Here is a 21099-nt window from a genome sequence, read left to right on the forward strand (position 1 = left end):
ATGCCAGTAGTGCCCTCTGTGACAACCAAAAATGGATCAAGATATTGCTGAATGCGCCCCAGGGAGCAGAATTGTCCCTGTTGGAGCGGCACAGAACAAAGCTCCCAGGAGGCTGGACACCATCAGACTATTCACACCCGTGCTGTTTATGTTTGCTTGTGGGGTGACTTGATGAGAAGACAAGTGAGCATTTGCCTAGTTGTCTTCAGAGTAACCTGGTCTTTCTAGACTTTTCTGGGGGGGAAGGGGACCATAATGGCCATAGTCCCACAGGATGTTAGCTTTGGCAATGAGCCTCCTGGAATTTTTTTTTTTTTTGAGGAGAAGGCTTTCTTTCTGAACCTATAGTTAAAATAGAAAGACACTTTGTTGGTTTTTTCAAACACACCTGCCCAGCATTAGTATTTTCCTGTGGAGCATCATTCTCACTACCTGGCACACTATAGAGCTGACTTCAAAAAGTGGCCTTATGCTGATTGGCCTGATTTTTAGGGACCTTGGTCAACACTCAAGGCTCAGAAGACCCTGGGAACTCCATGGGGATAGCACTGCTCTAATTTGTTCATTCTAGTTCAGGAGAGGCCCTCTGGGAGGATGAATGTGAAGAACTTATAGGAATAAACATTTAGGTTTGAAGATTCATGATCCCAAACTCTCGATATTGGGCTCATTCACAAAAGGAAATGAAGACTAAAGACCATATTTGCATAATTTAGACTTCAAGATGATTTCCTTCATGTGTCTAAATCTGGCAGCCAAGGGATCTTCAGGGGACCATGTATCCCACAACTGTTAGTTAGTTGCCTCATTGTACATACTTTCTCAACAAATTTGCTTATCCTCTTTGATGGGCTTGTCGCATACTAGTCCTCAAACTCTAATAAGTAAGGCAAGATATCTTTCAGCAACTTTCCTCCCCCATCTCATGTCAGGCTGTCACATTTACAAGTTAGTGTTGAATTGGGCCACCTTCTTCTTCTTCTTCTTCTTCTTCTTTTTCTTTTTGAGACGAGTCTTGTTCTGTTAACCAAGCTGGAGTGCAGTGGAGCGATCTCAGCTCACTGCAACCTCCGCCTCCCAGGTTCAAGCGATTCTCCTGCCTTAGCCTCTTGAGTAGCTGAGATTACAGGTGCCCACCACCACACCCAGCTAATTCTTATATTTTTAGTAAAGACGGGATTTCACCATGTTGCCCAGGCTGGTCTCGAGCTCCTGATTTCAGGTGATTCACTCTCTTCAGCCTCCCAAAGTGCTGGGATTACAGGCATGAGCCACTGCGTCTGGCCTGGGCCACCTTTTTAACTTCCAGAGAGAATGCCTGGCACTGCTGAAAGAGCCACAAATTCTCACGCACACCTACACGCCAAAGCAGAGGTCAGAAAGCCTTTTCTGTGAAGGACCAGATAGTAAACAGTTTTGGCTTTGTAGGTCATATGGCCTCTGTCACAACTAGCTGGAAAATGGCCATAGGCAACATGTAAGTGAATGAGCGTGGCCATGTTCCAATAAAACTTTATTTACAGAAACAGGTGGTGAGCTTGATTTAGCTGGCTATTGATCTGTGTCGTTTTAAGACAACCCAATATGCAAAAATCCAACCAGATAAAGGAGAGTGTGTTTAAGACAATTATTCTGTTTTGGAAAGCATAAACTCTGTGATCTCATTAAAGTCATAATGGTTTCAGTCTCCTAGAAAGGTACTTTGATTTTTAAAAAAGAAATGAATTTAAACAGACTTTCAGAATACTTCAAAATTGGGTATCTAGGTCTTTGCCGGCATTTTTGTGATTTTTTTTTTTTTTTTGCTTCAGTGTCTTTCAAACTGTGTGACAACTCCTTTCAATAATAGCACCCTTTTTCTTGTTACTGTAATATTTTAAAGAATTATTTCCTATGTTAACTGAACTAGGCTCTAACGTGACTGGACGGCATACACTCGCGGGCTGCTAAATGTGAGGGTTTTGACTGCGATAATGTCTGCCGGTGTTTTTTTGTGGAAGGAAAATAGAAAGCTAAATGGATAAATGTAGCTCTGAATGCTCTTTCTTGCTTAGAAGACCCAAACTAAGATATGTAAACAACTGCGACAAAGTATTTGAAGCCTATAAAAAGATTCCTTTTCTAAGTGTGTATCCTACAGTCTTTTACTAGTATAACCTAATTTGGAGATGTTTTCTTTGCACCAGGTAGAAATACTTTAATGTTAATTGACATGAGGTTATTCTTAAATTGAAACAAATATTAACCTGAAGGCACCTAGGATATAAAGATGGAGGAAGCAGAATAATAATTATGTTCACAAATTCACTCTAATCTCAAGCAACCTATGATTTTCTCTTTCAAATGGCATGAAAGAGCAGCACAAAATTCACAGCTTTGATCTTTTTCTGCTCAACAGAAGAAGTACCGTCAGCATCCAGATGCTTTGAAGTTTACCAGTATTAAAGACACTCCGGAGATGGTCCAGGCCAGAATTAGTTATACCCAAGCAGTGGATGTAAGTGATAATGTATATACATTATGACTCTAAGAGTGGGCTCTTCTTTCAACACTGCGATTGAAGCGGAGGGGTTCTTGGGTTTTCTCCTTCTGTTGTCCTAAGGATGAAGGCGCTCCCTGTCCTTTGCAGAGGCTTCCTTAGCGGGGGTGCTTCCTCATTAGGATGCAAATGGGGGTGTTACTGCACTTAGAATGCCAAGTGGGGCTCCACCACCCCACTGCCCCAAGATGCTCGCCCTCCTTCCCATTTGCATGTCTCACCAATTGATTCGTGGTGAGGCCATTTTCCCTTCTCCTTTGGTCTGAAAGTGTTGTTTTCAGAACTGAGTGAAATTCTTGGTAATTGGAATCCTGACGCTGTGCTTAGAGCTCTTTAGGACCCAAGGCCAGCAATTGTTGCTCTATGAATTTCCCGGAGACTTTGAATACGATTTGGGTCTGATTTATATACATTAGACTAACTTTCAAGCCATTTCCCCATACTCCTTTAGGATGTGAAACCAAGATTTCACCCTTTTCCCTCTGTGGGAAAGGTTGGCTGGGGTGCAGCGTTGCAGGGTCGGCTGGAGACTAACGTGAGCGATGAGGTCCTGAAAAAAATCACTTTATGATGTAGATTAACCCTGTTTGGCTGATTCTACTAAGAGAAACCCATGGATCTTTGTGCAGGGCAAATCTGGCTTTTAAATACCTTTAAACCATTCAACTTTCCATGAGGAAAATTTACAAACCTTGAGGGTATAGGTTTCAAAATTCTCTTCCTTGTTTCCCAATTGAGCAAAAGATTCTGGCTCCGCTTTATTTGACAGGCATTCTGAAACAGCCTGAGTGCCTGTCAGAATCTGGGATGGGATGATTTACAAGCTTATGGATTTAGGAATTTATAACTTCTTCATAATCAGCCCATCAGAATCAAACTGATTTCTGAGAAACACAGATGGTCAAACAAGAACTTCTGTATGAAGAAAAACAATACCTGTTTCTTCCTTACCCTAGCCAACTCTAGGGGGCACTGCTGTGATACGTAGAAACTTGGACACATCTGATAAGATTTGGGATGGAAAAGCCCTGTTTGGAAACTTTCTCTGGTGGCCGATGCCAACTGCATGTGTCATTATTAACTACCAGGATATCCGAAGCTTGGGTCAGAGTTCTGGGAGAAAGGAGTCCCAGACCCCACCCAGGAGTCACGTCTTAGGGGAAGAATATTTGAGATGGAGGAGCGGAGGAGGTTTGAGATAGGGAGGAGAAAACCTCACCTGTACAAGAGCCATCTTCTTTCTCACCTTCTGTATCTTGATGCCCTCTCATAGCTGATAGTTAACCACCAAATTATTACTAGATGTTAAGTAAACCTCGTTTTCTCATCTGACACCCATCTTAGCAGTTTACTATGAGTGGGGCATTCACTGAGGGGAATGCTTCAGCTTGTCATGTTCTGAGCTAGGAAGCAGAGCTTGGAAATGACATGCATGCCACCATGCTAACTGTAAAATCTGGGTGGAGGCAGGGTGCCCGAGATCATGTCTTTATGAGGAGGTGGCAGCTACTGCAGCTTGGTCTCTTGGAGCGTCACCTGGCTTGTGGCTGCGTGGAATGGGCTCTAGGTTTCATGCAAAACCTCCCTCCATCCACAGAGATTATACAGGGAACAAGGAGAAAACATAAAGCATCATTACACGCCAACTGCTGACCTCCCTGAAGTCCTGCTGGCCAAGCTGAATGCCATGAATATCAGTGAGGTGAGTCTGACCCAAGAGGCACGGGTTTTAATGACGGGAGAGCAAGGCTAGTCATGGGCAGGCGCACAATGCCCTGTGCTCAGAAGCCTCCGAGCTAGTTTCATGTTCTGCCATCACCACCTTGAAATATGTGATATTTTTGAACAAGGGACTCCATAGTTTCATCTGCATTGGGCCCTGCACACTACATAGCTGGTCCTGCAGAAGAGTCCTGCTCATTTGAAAGAATGATCTGGGAAAATTCTCTGCCTAGTTCAAAGAGCATTGGTTTGGAGGAGCTGGAAAGTGGGAACATCAGAATATAGCTGAGTATATCCAGTGGCTATACCAAGGGAAGACTTGGGGCTTAACTCCTCCTCTCCAAAATCTGTCAGCTCCCCTGCCCACCATTTCTGTTCTTTGATAGAGACGTCTGACTTTTCTTTATCTGACATAAAGCACTACGCATATGCAATCTCGTGCCTCCTTCTTCCAATCAAATTGCTGCTTAGAAAAATCTGTGTCTGTTTGACTCTAAAGCCTTTTGCTTCCCCTCCCCTCTATGCCTCAACCTGTCCCCCCTCAACCGCATCCCCTGTCCACCTCCAATGGTGGGCATGAGGCAGGATTCAACTCATGTGGGTTTAGCTAAGCCACCATGATCTCTAATTCCAACTGGCCAGGGAGGGAGGGGACCCACCACGAACCAGATTCCCAGTTTGGTAAGCCAGAGTTTAGGAAACCACCAGGTCGCTTAAAGGTCTTTCCTTGTGCACATCTTCCCGACAGACACGTTATAAGGAATCCTGGAGCAAACTTCGAGACGGTGGCTATAAACTGAGGTTGGATGCCCTTCCATTCCAAGCAGCAAAGGCTTCTGGTGAAATCATAAGTGATGTAAGAGCATTCACCCCATTCCTGTGACAATGTTCAACACCAACCGGTTTTCACTCCTTTTGCCCCTAACCCCTGCCTTCTTTTGCCTGTGGATAATTCCCTGTCCTCTCTGAACTGACTGTGTCAGGGCAATCAGGGAATGACCAACGAGAAAGAACATATCTTGCAACAAAAACTTCCCCAGCCTGGGATACAAAGCCAAATGCTGGACTGTAAACATAGACCCTGGGCAGATGAAATGCACCCTTCACCAAGGTGTTCATAAAGAGAGTCCACGTGAAGAGATGGCTAACAATGCACCCACCTTCCTCCAGCGCAGGGCCGCCCACGTGCTAATGCGTCCTGCCATTTCACAGCCGAGCCCTTTAGTCATTGGGAGTCTTGCATATGAAAGAATAGCTCTTTTGACGACTCCCGCGCATTTTCTTTTAACTCACCCAGTTACTGTCAAAAGAACAAAACATTTCACCCAATGCCCACCTCTTCCATTCTGTGTCCCTTATCCCTGAGCTGTTCCTCTCTCCCGCTCTCTTTCCCTTTAGTACAAATACAAAGAGGCATTTGAGAAAATGAAAGGACAGATGCTTGGTTCCCGGAGCTTGGAAGATGATATCAGCCTTGCACATTCAGTGTATGCGACCTCACTGCAGAGTGATGTAAGTGGGGGGAGAGGCATCAGCGGCTGTGGGCCCCCCACCTGACAATGCTCACTGCACAGCAACCTAACCTCGTTTCCCCCACCTGACAATGCTCACTGCACAGCAACCTAACCTCATTTGTCCTTCTGGACGTGGGTATTGGTTCTGTTACTAACTTGCTATGTGACATTGTTAAATCACTTGTCCCTCCAGGCTACAGCTTCCTCCTCTGTAAAAATGAGGTGCCGGACTGGTTGACCCCTTAGTTCCCTTCTGGGCTGGGCATTCTATGATTTTGACTAGTGGTCACTGGCCACTTGTCTGGATTTGACCCTGGGCTGGGTTTGGCCTCCAGGGGTGTTTCGTTTGGTCTGCAGAGTGGATTAATTGCAAATTTTTAAAAATGGAAAATTTTATATAAAAGTGTTAGGCCTCTGGCCAGAAGCTGGACCTGGATTCCTTAAGGCTACAGTTGGTTGAAGTGGCTTCCTGACCAACAGCTCCATTTAGAAGGAATCCGTGCAGTAGGCCAGGCAGCCACCCTCCTCTTCACTTCCTGCTTTACTCCTTTATGCTACCTGCCTGTCCCCTGTAGGTGTCTGAGTTTGCAATGACCCTGTCATTGTTGGTTATGACCCTCTGGAGACTGGCAAATGTGTGGTAGGCGCTGTCTCCTTGCACATATGTGAGCTGGCTAACATTGGTGATGAAATCTGTATCCAGCATGTTACAGAGGGCTAAGTGCTTTTATATCCAGTGTCTCAGTTAACTGTCAGACTGTCTCTAGGAACTCCATCTTGTTATTCTTCCTTATTTTCTCATAGGGAAGTAGAAACTCTGAGTGATTCAGTCTCTTGTCCAAGGTCAGCTAGATAGGGGCAGAGCCAAGCCGTGGAGCCAGCTCTGCCTCTCATGGTCTTTCCGCAACTTCACATGGTCTCTGCCATTTTGTATTCTGCCTCAGTTTCCCCATTCATAACTCTTTTTTTCCTTTCCATCCTGAGTTGCTGACCTAAGAATATGAGGTTGGATATGAATTGTCCTTGGCATTATGCTAGGAGTAAGGACAGAATGAATGGAAGTGGGAGTAGGAGGTCAGGGAGGGGTGGCCAGAGCAATGAAAGACAATGGAAGGACAAAGGAGGATGAGGAAGAGATGGTGATTCTGCATCTGATGATTTCCAGAGTGAGTTTCCCAGACCTTTAAACACAGCTCCTCCAAGGACTATAGTGGAACCTATGGTTTGGAATGGGTCTTCCCCTCCCTCTCCCAGAATGTGTGTTGGGTTTTTGGGAACGCCTATCCCTGAGGACTGACTCTCCAAGCATCTCCCCACTGTTCCTGGCTCCCATGTTGATGAGGAAAATCACTGAATGCTTTGAAGAAGCTCTTCCTTAGCTAGTGTGAGAGGAGAATCCCTCATGTCTGAACTTGAGTGGGTGATGGGAAAAAATATGGGGGGCAGGGAGTGATGCATCTTCTTGCCTCTGAAAAATAGAAAGATCTAAAATTTGAGCAAGGGAATCACTGACATTATTTACTGTTACTTGAACTTTTGTATGTTCCCCAAATGAGGGAATCATGGGCCGTCTTCATCCAGATCAATGACCTCCAGGAGCTGGGGGTAGTAAGTGTCAGGGCCTAGAGACAAGTCCTGCTTATTAGGCCAGTCTCTGCAAGAAAGGAGCATTGCCCCTGCCAAGAACTTCCCCTGGGCTTACCTCTGGACAATTGCATTGCAGTTGCCCTCCCTGATGGTCCCGTTGCAAATAGTGGCTTTGAAATAGCCGCTGTTGCTCTGTCTACCCCTCTAGGTGAATTACAAGAAAGGCTTTGAACACTCAAAGGCGCAGTTCCATCTGCCGTTGGACATGGCTGCCCTGGTGCATGCCAAGAAGGCTCAGACCCTGGCCAGCGACCAGGACTACAAACATCCACTGCCCCAGTACACTTCCTTGGCAGAAGACCTGAGGCTGAGTTGTGCCAAGAAAGCTCACAAATTGCAGAGCGAGGTAAGGAGACCTGGCCTCTTTCTCGGGGGCCCTTCTTCTCTCAGGCCCTCAAGGCAGTGACCTCCAAGCTCCTGTTGGCTCAGTGAAATCTCTAGAAATGAGAAATCCTAAACTCAAGTCTTATTTTGAAACCCAGTCTGAGAGTTCCTGCACAGCCCTTAAGCACAGTTACGCAAATCTAATCATAACCACCATTTATTATTTTTTGCTGCACTCTAAGCATTGTTTTATGGATTATCTCACAGTCAGCCCATACCATTAATTTATCCTTATTTTACAGAGAAATTACAGTGAAATGCAGAGAAGTTAAATATCTTGCCCAAGATCACACAGCTATAGTGAGAAAGGGAGTGCTGGGATTTGAACTTGAGGTTCGAATGACAAAGATGCCCTCAAGGTTCATGGTTGTGCATGTTTAAGATTTGCCAATGATATTGCCTCTGGCCTCAAGTCGCAGGAAGGATTCCTCTTGGTGGTTCATGCATTCCTATGCCACCCGCCTTCTGAGGAGGGCTAAGATCTGTTGGGAGAGGCTGCTCAGAACCTGTCAGGACTGATGCACTTCAGGGAGAGGAGAGGGAAATCAGGGCCCTGGAGACCCTGGCTGGGTTCCTTTGAGGAGTCTTTGTACTCCTCTGATGTGTATTTCTCACTCCTGATGCCCGATTTCTGAAGCAGACAGGCCCAGGAGGGTCAGGAGGCATCGGAGACTTCCTCACTCCCAAGGAGAGGCAGAGTGTTCTTCCCAGCCGGCATCCACATCCTGTTCTCTAGTTACCTTATTTCCCAGTTTGCTAGGTTTCCATGCTATGAAATTTGCAGGTAATGGGCCTGCTTAGGAAAGGAAAACTCCGCACAAAATCTCTTTCCTGGTTTGGCAGTGCCTGCGATCTGAGCGGCACTCAGATCTGGGTGTCTGTCGTCTGTTTGGATTTTACGCCTGTGTACAGCATTTACTGAATGACATAAACTGTCAGGAAACTGAGAGCAGCTGTAGGAACGAGGGAGCTGCCACGCTTATCTCGGGGGCCCGTTTGTCACTTGAGCGGAGCCCTCGCTTGCCCAGCCTCTGGTTGTGATAGCGATTGGAAGGCAGCACGCCCGGGGGACACTTCACTGGCTGAAGGGGAGTGAATTTGGGGACTCTTTAAACTGTCAGCCCAAATCACTCAGGTACACACACTGGCCCCCACCCACAGGAACTCAGGCAGGCCTTTGCCAGATTCTTTTGAATTTATTTATTAGTTCTTTCTTAACCCATAATTAATTAATGCCACCCGCTGCTGCTGGATTTTGTTTTAGAAGACCTGTTAGACCATTTCCACATTTGCCCCAAGACAACTGACTTTCTAACCACAATCCACTTCAGTGTTTATTTTTTGATAGCCCACATTAAAATAAAAATCTGTCTTGCTTCCCTGGAACAGCTACACTGAGACAAGTGACAGCAGAATTATTTTCTTCTGACCTACATTGCTTCCCCCCTAGTGAGCATTTACCAAGAAGCATTTGTGTGTTGGCTGAGTTTAATGTATCCGGAGGGATGGGTTCAACCTTGAGTTCTAATTATGACACTGTCAGATGCTGTGTCCTGAGACCTCTGGTTTTGCTTTGCTTCCTTGTTCTGAGAGCTTGGTTTTTCTGATTCTTTGTATTTATTACTCCTTCTAGAATTTGTACCGGTCGGACCTGAACTTTATGCGAGGCGTTGCCTGTGTCATTCCAGGCACGTTAGAGATTGAAGGGAGGAAGAAAGCATCGGAACTCATCAGTGAGGTAACTGTGAATGCTGGTGTTGAGTGTCCAGGGCATATTTCCACAGCAGAGGACAATCAGTCTTCCTTCCTTCCTTTCTTTCCTTCTTTCCTTCTTTCCTTCTTTCCTTCTTTCCTTCTTTCTTTCTTTCTTTCTTTCTTTCTCTCTTTCTCTCTCTCTCTCTCTTCTCTCTCTCTTTCTTTCTTTCCTTCTCTTTCTTTGAGATGGAGTCTCGCTCTGTCACCCAGGCTGGAGTACAGTGGCATGATCTCAGCTCACTGCAACCTCCGTCTCCTGGGTTCAAGCGATTCTCCTGCCTCAGCCTCCTTGGTAGCTGAGATTACAGGTGAGTGCCACCATGCCTGGCTAATTTTTATATTTTTAGTAGAGACGGGGTTTCACCATGTTAGCCAGGCTGGTCTCGAACTCCAGACCTCAAGTGATCCGCCCAATGTGGCCTCCCAAAGTTTTGGGATTACAGGCGTAAGTCACTGCGCCCAGCCAATCAGTTTGTTTCTTACCACTAAAGCCAGTTGGATGTTAAACTTTTAGTAGCAGTGACTCACTGCCTAACCCCTGGGCTGGCCTTTTTTTTTTTTTTTTTCTTACTGGATTCTCCCTTCAGACTGCATGCCATTTAAGACAGCTTTGAGGATATGGAGTCGGTTCCTCTATTAACATATAAGGATTATTCACTGGCCCACGAGATATTCTTTCCCTGTGTCCCTTTGAAGAGTGGCCCTGTGGTACAGTGCAAACAAAGTAGGCTTTGAAGACCAACAGAGGGAGATTGACATTCCAGGCCAGCACTGATTTGCTGTGTGACCTCAAGCCAGTGACCTACTCCTCTCTGAGCCTCCACTTCTTAATTAGTCTAATGGGTATACTCAGACCCCTCTCTTTTAATTTTTGTGAGGATTAGCACTAATCTAAGCAGTATGCTTTTCTGGCAGCTGTATATGAAATGGCTACTATAAGCTTGAAATGGTGATAATTTCTTGTTAAAAATACAGAAGTCTTAGAATTCTAAGCTTTCTGATTTCCTGGGGAATCTTGCTCACCCCTGGGAGGGTGACGGGACTTTTATTCATGGTAGATGCAGGGACAAGAGGGGATAATGGACGGTACTGGAAGTAAAAGGTGTTTGGCAGTCAGCCTGAGTGCTCAGATAAGCTTATGTTTTGCCTACTAGGGAAGTTTAGATTTAACCTCATGCTTTGCTTTTCCAGTGAAATCTCTAAAGCAAGTGGTCTCTGTACCTCATGGTGCATCAGAACCTTAAAAACCTTAAGAAATGAGGAGACCTGGGCCCCACTGACTAATTTACTGAATCCCAGTCTCTCAGGGTGGGGTGTAGGCTCATCTATTTTTAGATTTTATTTATTTTTATTTATTTTTTAGTTAATTAATTAATTAATTACTTTAAAGACAGTCTCACTCTTATCACCCAGGCTGGAGTACAATGGTGCGATCTCAGCCCACTGAAACCTCCGCCTCCCAGGTTCAAGTAATTCTCATGCCTCAGCCTCCCAAGTAACTGGAATTACAGATGTGCACCACCATGCCCAGCTAACTTTTGTATTTTTTAGTAGAGACAGGGTTTCGCCATGTTGGCCAAGATGGTCTCGAACTCCTGACCTTAGGGGATCCTACCGCCTTGGCCTCCTAAAGTGCTGGGATTATAGGCATGAGCCGCTACACCCGGCATGTCTGTTTTTTTTAAGCTGCAGTTTGTGGTATGCCATCAAGGTGGAGGAGCACTGGGTCTCTGTCCAGCAAAGATCTGGAACAAACCACAAATTTAAATAGTCAGGTTCACATTCATGGCAAAGGACTAAATCTCCCTTTCCCATTTAGAAGGGTCTGATTCAGTCCATCCTGTCCTCCTCTCTGCTTCCTCATCCCAGTGAGTTTTGTGGTCACAAAGGCAGGTGACAACCTGGATTCTGGAGTGATAGACTTGCAACCTTTGCAAAATGAGGCTTTATGGCTAATACTTAAAGAACTGGTTCTGCTTCTGGTTTTTATCCCTTACGGAGTCTTCTTCTTCCCTTCTTGTGTGTGAATTCAGAGTAAATATCGGCAGCATCCCCACTCATTCAAGTACACAGCTGTGACAGACACTCCCAACCTCCTTCATGCGAAGTTCAGCAACCAGATAACGAATGAGGTAAAATCTCCCGATGGCTTTGGAATGGTCTTTTAAAAAACTGCTAGATTGTTAAAAACACATGTGAATGTGTATGGGGTGAGAAAGAGCATGGGTGTTTATGTGGAGGTTTGGAAAGAAAAGAATGTCATGATATGGAGCCTAAACATTTTCCAGAAGAAATGAAAGCCCAGTTGGGAATCTGGGATCGTCTGTAGTCTCGCTTTCCAAGCGCAATCCCAGACCAGCTACATTAGCATTGCCTGGGAGCATATTGGCAAGGCACAACCTCAGATCTACTGACTCCACATGGTCATTTGACAGGATCATAAGATGATTCTTTGGCACATGAAGGTCTGAGAAGTACTGGTCTATAATTCATTTGTTCTGTCTAGGCAAATATTGGTTAACCAATTTTACATTGTCAATCTGATGTGGGAGGATTTGTGGTTATCCAAGGACAGTTATATTGTAAGATTTTTGTCAGGCTTCTCAATTCTCTACCTTCTCCTCTTCTCACTCACCATTTACCCAATTTATACTTTCATGTATCCAGTAGAGGGTAGGTGCAAAGGAAGGAATCTCATTCTGTAAAATTATCATTCCAGCCTCATTGATTCTACTTATTCATAGTGGCTCTCTTACAGCTTCGAAATAGGTGAGCTTGGCAGAGAATTACATTTTGAACCACCTTTAGGTTTTAGGATTCTCCTTCTGACTCTATCTTTAGTTTTTAAGATTCTCCTTCTGACTCTAACTTCTAGAAGTCAGCTGAGATTTGGTTATTTACACTATTAGTTCCTACTTACTCCAGCTGAAAAGTAAGACATGGCAGCTTGGGATAAGGGATGGAATTCATGATCTTTTAGAGTGGTAGTATCACTTTTAAATTCCTATTTAATCTTTTCTGCCTACTTTATGAGCTTTGTGCTGTGGGATAACAATGCCTTCTCTCCTGGCCTCTGGCCTTAGCGAACTCGGCAATCATAGACTGATTTCTTTTTCTCTTTTTTTTTTTTTTTTTTTGAGACGGAGTTTCGCTCTTTCACCCAGGATGGAGTGCAGTGGTGGTATCTCGGCTTGCTGCAACCTCTGCCTTCCAGGTTCAAGCGATTTTCCTGCCTCAGCCTCCTGAGTAGCTGGGATTACAGGCTCCTGCCACCATGCCTGGCTAATTTTTGTTTGTTTGTTTGTTTGAGACAGAGTCTCGCTCTGTCGCCCAGGTTGGAGTGCAGTGGCGCGATCTCGGCTCACTGGAACCTCTGCCTCTTGGGTTCAAGCAATTTTCCTGCCTCAGACTCCCAAGTAGCTGGAATTACAGATGTCTGCCACCACGCCAGGCTAATTTTGTATTTTAGTACAGATGGGGTTTCTCCATCTTGGTCAGGCTGGTCTCAAACTCCCGAACTCAGGTGATCCGTCCACCTCGGTCTCCCAAAGTGCTGGGATTACAGGCATGAGCCACTGCGCCCAGCCGTAAGTTTTGTATTTTTAGTAGAGACAAGGTTTCACCATGTTGGCCAGGCTGGTCTTGAACTCCTGACCTCATGATCCACCGGCCTCAGCCACCCAAAGTACTGAGATTATAGGCATCAGACACCATGCCTGGCTCATAGACCCATTTCTAATCACAAGAATGGATGTTTTTGTACAAGATGAGGCCATCCAGAGCAGCATTGGTGTGATTCACCAGTGGAAAGGATCCTGGGGCTTTAGTAAAGGGTATATGCAAGGGTTTGGAGATGTCCCTTCCACCTCCCTTCTCCTAAATTTCCCAGGTCTTTGTATGACCTTTATGTTATGTCCTCAAGGACAAAGTCTACAATATAAAGAACCTCGGGAGTATTCTTAAATTTATTTTTCTTTCATTGGCCTATTATTCAGCAAAGCACATTGCCATTCCTTACATATTCCTTTTACATCACTCGACTTGACTCATGAAAGATTGTCTTTATTGAAATAAACATCTTCCCCAAGACTGGAGATGTATCCATGACACAATGAATGTTTTTTTGCTATCGTGTTTCCTCAACTGCCATGAAGGATTTCCAGCACTGCAGAAATGCACAGCACTTATCTCTTGCATTATTATTGTTGTTGTTGTTGTTATTATTATTATTATTATTATTGCCCAGCGCCTGTATAAAGCAGCTGGAGAGGATGCAAGACACCAGTATACAATGACCCTGGGTCTGCCCGAGTTCATCCGAGCAAAAACGAATGCAGCCAACCTGAGTGACGTAAGCCGTTTTGTTGCTTAAGTTCAAGCATGCTCCAAAGTCATGTATGTCTACATCTGTAAAGTGACCCAACACTGACCTCTCTGGCCTTCACAGAAGCTTTTTAAAATGTGTAGCTTAGATGCCCATGTTAAATATACCTTCTCACAAATGTGAGTCCGTGAGTGTACCCAGGGTGTGTACTAATGAGATTTGCTGCACAAAACGGAAATAGATTCTGGAACACCGTGCTATAAATGAAAGGGGTGACCTTTGCTCGTTGACTCATGTAATTTTTTTAAAAAGATTTACATGTGTTCCCACTTTAGGCAAAATACAAAGAGTCTTGGCATAACCTTCGTGCTCAAGGCTACAAGCTGACAATAGAGGCGCTCCCCTTCCAGGCTGCCCGGGCCTCTGGAGATATAGCCAGTGATGTGAGTTGAATGATATGACCTTCCATCTTGCCTAATTTCTGTTAACTTCATGTAAAACGATGTCTACGGCTGATTTTCCTGAATTAAAGCAAATCTATAACCATGCGAGACAGGATGTCACCTGCAGAATATATTAGTTATGAATGAGATTCTTTGACTGAGGGGGAAAAGAAAGGCTCTGTTAATCAGAAGCTTAATTCAGGCAAAGGTCTCTAGCAGGAAGGATATGATGATTTATTTCTAATTGCAACGTCTAGGCTATGATCCCCTTGTAATGCACGAACTGCCTATCTTCTAACTCCACCCAGATTTAGAACGAGAACTCTCGATAGAAATTGCAATACAGCCGGAACACATCTCCCTCTTGGCTCTCTGTAGTTTCACGCATTGGTGTTAGGATTTGATGGCTGTGTTTCAGCCACTCTGTTGATAACATCCATAGCTTTGGGACATGAAGGTGACTTTCTCTTTCCCACAAACAAATCATAGAAAAATGTGGACTTCAAATAAATGGATCCTGTCTTTTGGGTTTAATGTTTTGCCAAGTGCAAATGGATAAAGCACAAGTTTCTCTTTCACCCTTTTTGATAAATTCCTTTTGGCCATAGGACATGTAAGGGGAGTGAAGCCCTTCCTTTGGTTCTGAGGATCTGATTTTAATTAGATAGGAAGAATGGAGCGATGTTTTAATTGTCCATCCCCCAGGGAGGAAGGCACGCTCTCAGGCCAACCCCACTGTGGTTTTTCTTATAATCATCACCTCCTAGTGTAAGAACAAGTGATTTTTCTAGAGTCTGCAATGAAAATGCACAGATAGAATTTGACCAGCCGGCCCTTTCTTGCAGTTTCTCTACAGACATGACTTTGTGAAGGAGCGAGGGAAACTCATAGGGCCCCAGAGTGTAAGTGACGACCCCCGAATCCAGCACTGCCGGCGCATGGGCCAGCTGCAGAGCGAGCTTCAGTACAGGAGGGGGGCGACCAGCAGCCAAGCCCAGTTCCATCTGCCCATGGACATGGTGCACCTGGTCCACGCCAGGAAGGCCCAGGCTCTGGCCAGCAACCACGACTACAGGACCCGGTGTCACGAGTTCACAGCACTGCCCGAGGACCTGAAGATGGCCTGGGCCAAGAAAGCCCACGCCCTGCAGAGTGAGGTAGGGGTGGCCTTGTGAAATGCAAACCAGCCCCTGGCCTTTCTCCTTTCACCAAACCTGGGTGTCAATCTCTGCTTCTTCCTTAGTCTTTTGGGTTCTCCTGCCCCTGTCTGCCTTCCCCAAACAATGATTTGCTGGGTCTATGTCATTTAGGTTGGAATCATTTGTTGACTCATTCAACAACTCTTTATTGAGGGCCAGGCACGGTGGCTCATGCCTGTAATCCCAACACTTTGGGAGGCCAAGCCAGGTGGATCATGAGGTCAGGAGTTCGAGACTAGCCTGACCAACATGGTGAAACCCCATCTCTATTAAAAATGCAAAAATTAGCCAGGCGTGGTGGCATGAGCCTGTAGTCCCAGCTACTTGGGAGGCTGAGGCAGGAGAATCACTTGAACCTGGGAGGCGGAGGTTGCTGTGAGCCGAGATCGTGCCACTGCACTCCAGCCTGGGTGACAGAGCAAGAGTTCATCTCAGAAAAAAAAAAATCTTTATTGAGCACATTCTGTATACCAGCCACCATTCTAAGCCCTGAGAGTGCAGCAGTTAGCAAAAGAGTCAAAACATTCCTGTGCTCATGAAACTCCTGTCATGCTAGAGTGAGATAGGCCATGGTAAATGCATGAAATATGTAATATGTCAATGGTTATACATGATATGGAGACATACAGAGCAGGGAAGTGGGGCAGGAGGCGTGTGTGTGTTTGTGTGTGGACACGCGTACGCGTGTGCCATTTAAAATAGGGCATTAGGGTAGCTCTCATTGAAAAGCTGATATTTGAGCAAAAGCCTTAAGGAAAAGATAGAAGGGGATAGGGAACTCCAGGCAAACTGAATAGCAAGTTCAAAGGCCAAGGACTTGAGTAGGAGCAGCCTTGGCCTGTTTGAGGCTGAAGTGAAGGAGCAGCCTTGGCGTGTTTGAAGCCAAGTGAGTGGGGACGGAGTCACAGGGTCTGAGCAGGGCCTGGGCTCTGCGGAGCAAGGATGATATGGTAAGACTGTAACCACTGCCGACTCTCACTGACTACTTGCCTTTGCTTTTAAACTTGCAAGAGCAGTCTGACGTGGGGAGAGCTGTTACTCCTGTTTTAGGGATGAGGTCACGTGGGAAGTGCTGAGGGAGAGTGGGCTCCAGAACCCATTCTTAACCATCGTGCTCTCTTGCGGGGAGTTCAGAGCAGGGAGTCATGCCCTCACAGCACGGGCATAGACCCTGAGGTTACCCCAGGGAGGTCCTTCCCTGAGCAGGGGCACCAGGTAGGCTGGTAGAGAGCACTGGCCCCTCCCACATCATGGTGCAAGATTCTGGAGTCAGACTTCTGAGATTCCAACCATAGCTCCCCCACTACTGGCTGGGTGACCTTGGACAAGTTCATGCCTTCTACAAGCCGCAGACATGGTAATGATGGCATGGGACATGACAATAATGACAATGGGACTCCGTTGCAGTGTGGCAGGCACTGCGCCTCACATCCTCTCTCCAGGCCCACAGCATCCCTAGGAAGAAGGTGCTCTCATTTTAGAACATAACCAGCCATCTGTGTCGGGGTTTCTCAACGTCTGCACCTTTGACATTTTTGCAGGTTAATTGTTTGTTTTAGGGGCCTGTCCTGTGCGTTTCAGGATATTCAGTAACATCTGTGGTCTTTATCCTCTAGGCGCTCATATCACCCTACCCCCCAGTGTGACAACAATTGCCTCTAAATCTTGCCAAACAAATGTCCCCGAGAGAAGAAGTTATCCCCCATTGAGAATCTGGTTCTCAGTGGAGAACTGGTCTATGTGAAACAGTTAGCATGACACCTGATCCATAGAAGCACTAGAATAAGTATTAGCTGTTTGAATACGTTCCTTACGCTAAGCCCATCAATTCTGGTTGCCTTCAGGGCAATGACTACTGCTAGATTAATTGTAGATTGCAATAAGTGGGGTATTCTAAACACATAATCAATTATTATTAATTGCAGTAATGATTTCATGAATTTAATTATCATTGCATTATTAATTACAGTTTGCTGGAACTGAAATATCATGTCATTCACTATCAAGCAGAGTGTAAAGTAGGGTGCATTCATCTGGGTCCCACATGGGGGATTTAGTTACTAAAGTGCCAGCCCAAGTTCCACTTACAAAGTTCTTCCATTTGCTAAGCAATCCTGAGGGCCCCCAAAACAGCTCATAGCATGACTCTGTGGTGCCCAACAAGGGACCCTCTTGTCAATGGCCTATTTCTTGAGAGAACAGAAGCCTTCTGGGACAGAACAGGCCCCCAAGGAAGGTAAGGAGGCCACCTGGGAGAGGTATGAGAGGTGGAGCTGGAAGTCAGAGGATGTGTGTGGGAAGTCCAGCTGTCACTGTGTGTCCATGAGCAGTCACTTCCCTTTCCAGGCCTCCATCTCTCCATCAGAAAAGCAAAGAGGGGCTGGGTGTGGTGGCTCACACTTGTAATTCCAGCACTTTGGGAGGCCAGGGCAAGTGAATTACTTGAGTTCAGAAGTTCGAGACCAGCCTAGGCAACGTGATGAAACCCTGTCTCTACAAAAAATTAGCTGGGTGTGGTGGTGCACACCTGTTGTCCCAGCTACTTGGGAGGTGGAAGTGGGAAGATGGCTTGAGCCCAGGAGGCAGAGATTGCAATGAGCCATGATTGTGCTACTGCACTTCAGCCTGAGTGACAGAAGACCAGAGACCCTGTCTCAAAAAAATAAAAAGAAAGAAAAAAAGAAAGTAAAAAAAAAGCAAAGAGGTTCGATTTGATCCATGATCTTAGACTTTGGGATTCATGGGAAAAATGGCTTTTAAACGGTGGGATCCACATAATGTCAAATTTTATTTTACTAACTGAGGAAGAAGAAAAAAGACAAATGCTACCTTAAGCTACCATTTATTATCACTGTTATTTCTGAAAAGAAAGGACATTTTCACACTAAAAAAAGAAAGCAGAGAGAACATAATCTAAAAAGGAGAATCCCTCCCATGAAATTGTAGTTGGCCATCTTAAATGCTGACATTTTAAAGGCAGGGTATGTATTACATTTTTAAATGCTAAGATGTTACTGCTTACATTTTAAATGACCATATTATGCTGTACGCATTGTTTTTAAGCTGCAAACTGGTTAATGAGGGAGTCTGGGTTCGAAGAAGCTGTGAACAGGAGTCCCGGAAATGTTCAGCTGGTTCTGAGGCTTCAGGTTGATTGCAGCCATTATCAAAACTCCAGTTTCACGTGGTTCTATTACTCAGAAAAGGGAACAAGTGCTAAATAGGTGTTATCTCAAGGGAGCAGCCCCAGCCTTCAACTGCTTCTCCTGACCTTGCCCTCCCCAGGTCAGAAAGAAAGCTTTGGGTAGGGTCAGAGGGGACCCAGAGATGCTGAGCTCCTCATGGCTGTGGTTCATTCCCGTGTCTTGCCCAGTTTGGACCAGCCCGGCCCAGTCTTGCTTGACTCAGAGATTCACCTGAGATGCATGCCTGGTCCAGGCAAGGTGCATCATAGGCAGGTGCTGATTCCATCACCTCTTCCGTGCTTCTCAAGTCTGCTGTTGCCTGCTCCCTTCATGGTCTCAGACCAGGCTGCTGCGAGTCCGGAAAGGCACATGCACGAAATGTCACGGAGACAGTCCCAACCTCTCTGCTTACAGCTGTGTGACCTAAGGTAGACTCCTTAAGCTCTTGGGACTCAGTTTCTCCCTCAGAAATAACAACAACAGCAATAACTAAAATGTATGGAACGCTTACCCTGGGCTAGACATTGGCGTAAGCATTTTGTGTAAACTATCTCATTTAATATCTAGGTGGGTACCAGTATGACTCCTCTTTACAGGATGTGGCAATAAGGCACTAATAATCTAAGTAGCTTACCCAAGGCCACAGCTGGTAGGAAAATGACTTCCTCAAGACTGTACAGCTAGGACAAGGCACAGTGAGGCTTCCAGCTCTTGCCTCTTAACTCCTGGTTCAATCTCTTTGGCTTCCCCAGATGGCTGGATTCTGAACCCAGGTGCTCTGTGTCTGTCCTCTTAACCACTACTGGTGTGGCTTACCCACAGTACAGCAGCTGGTGGCTCTACTGAGCGTCTGAACAACCATTTGACAACCAAAATGTTTCAGTGAATGGGAATAACTGTTCCTTAGGCTGGGCATGGTGGCGCACACCTGTAATCCCACATTTGGGAAGCTGAGACAGGAAGATTGCTTGAGTCCAGGAGTTGTAGAGCAGCTTGGGCAACATAAGGAGACTCCATCTCTAAAAAATAGAAAATAAAAAAAATTAGCCAGGTGTGGTGGTTTACATCATTCCTTCTGCATTAGAACTCGGGGACTAAAAGCTACAGCTTGAGCATTTGCAACACAGTGCTCCAAAATGGGGGTGCTGGGTAACCCCATGTGTGAATCAGAAGAAGGCTTCTAGACCTTAATATGTAAGAGGGGAAAAAAAGTGAGGCTGCCATTTGGGGAAGCCAGATTCAGCTGTGCAGCTTTGAAAGGTCCCTCATTATCTTATAATCCTTCTTCGAAACCATCTTTGGTAGCAGATTCTTCTTGACTCCTCTCCCCTTGCCCCCTCTTTTATCATGAAGTCTGGTGCAGGTGTGTTGTTTTTAGGATCTGCGTGAATAGTCAAAGCTGGGCTGGGAGCTGAGATATCAATAGACAATCCATTTATAAGAGAGTTGGAGGCACAGTCAGATCTTTGGGGAACCTGCATCTTGCTTTCTGACTTACCTGGGATCGTACTGTTCAGCTCAACAAAAGGCAAGTTGAAAGAGCGCTCCCCACTTCATCTCGTTTATGAAAGGAGCAAGGCCCGGCTGTGAAGAGGCCCTGTAGGATTATTCTCTCCAACTTAGAAATTTATCCAATTTTCTCTGTTCTTTATCAGAGTGCAAGGCAAAAGCTTTGCCGGTGTAGACTGAAAGATCGTGGTATAAAAAGCAATCTTACTGACATGGGGTTTCGAAACCTGCTCCTGAGCCTGAGTGATGTCTCCCTTCACCAGTTGGAAGGCACAGTCGAATTTGCACAGGGGCATTAACCAGCAGACAGTAGATCAGAAACGGACCCTCTTTGAGGCCAGCTGTGAGGAACGCTGTGAATCCTGAAATGAAAGAGAACTAAAAAGGCCGAGAGGCTGATTTCTGGAGTGATATTTTGCGTTAGAGCAGAGCTTATGTCTAAATTAGAGAAATGCCATCAACATCGTTTAGATCCAAATTTTAGATTTTCTTAGAGAGGCTTTTTCCACCTTTAAAAAATGCCTAATTTCCATAAAGAGAAGAGAAGAAGAGAAGCATTCAGGCGACTGTCTCATTGTAGGCAATGGTGGGCAGATCAAGGAATAGTAATGAGATTCAACATTTGGGAAGGTTACCAATCAGACCTACTGTCTTAAAGCACCATTTATTATTTCCTCCCAGGACCAATGCCGTAGCCTAACCTTCTGAGCTCTTAAAATGAGGAAAGAAAATAAGGCTTAGCCCATTTTTGGAATGTAAACAAATCATAATGAGTAACAGTAGGAGGAGGTGGTAAACTGAGGCATGAAGAAGTTAAAATGATTTACTCACTATTAGCTGGTGGCATGTAAGATTGTTTCCATTTTTAAAGTCCTGCT

At 45.4% G+C, this 21099-nt stretch overlaps 1 protein-coding gene across 2 annotated transcripts in view; it reads left to right on the plus strand.

Annotated features, from left to right (window-relative positions):
- Window positions 1-21099, plus strand: part of NRAP (nebulin related anchoring protein) — a 76123-nt gene that overhangs the window by 44822 nt on the left and 10202 nt on the right. For both annotated transcript variants that reach the window (XM_033182304.1, XM_033182310.1), the window contains 10 exons: window positions 2399-2497; window positions 4137-4241; window positions 5010-5117; window positions 5660-5773; window positions 7571-7768; window positions 9440-9544; window positions 11595-11693; window positions 13808-13912; window positions 14221-14328; window positions 15174-15485. In XM_033182304.1, coding sequence (XP_033038195.1) covers window positions 2399-2497; window positions 4137-4241; window positions 5010-5117; window positions 5660-5773; window positions 7571-7768; window positions 9440-9544; window positions 11595-11693; window positions 13808-13912; window positions 14221-14328; window positions 15174-15485 — 1353 coding nt within the window. The remainder of the gene's footprint in view (window positions 1-2398; window positions 2498-4136; window positions 4242-5009; window positions 5118-5659; window positions 5774-7570; window positions 7769-9439; window positions 9545-11594; window positions 11694-13807; window positions 13913-14220; window positions 14329-15173; window positions 15486-21099) is intronic.

This window comes from Trachypithecus francoisi, unplaced genomic scaffold, assembly GCF_009764315.1.
Source record: "Trachypithecus francoisi isolate TF-2019V2 unplaced genomic scaffold, Tfra_2.0 Contig01579, whole genome shotgun sequence".
NCBI classification, from domain to species: domain Eukaryota; kingdom Metazoa; phylum Chordata; class Mammalia; order Primates; family Cercopithecidae; genus Trachypithecus; species Trachypithecus francoisi.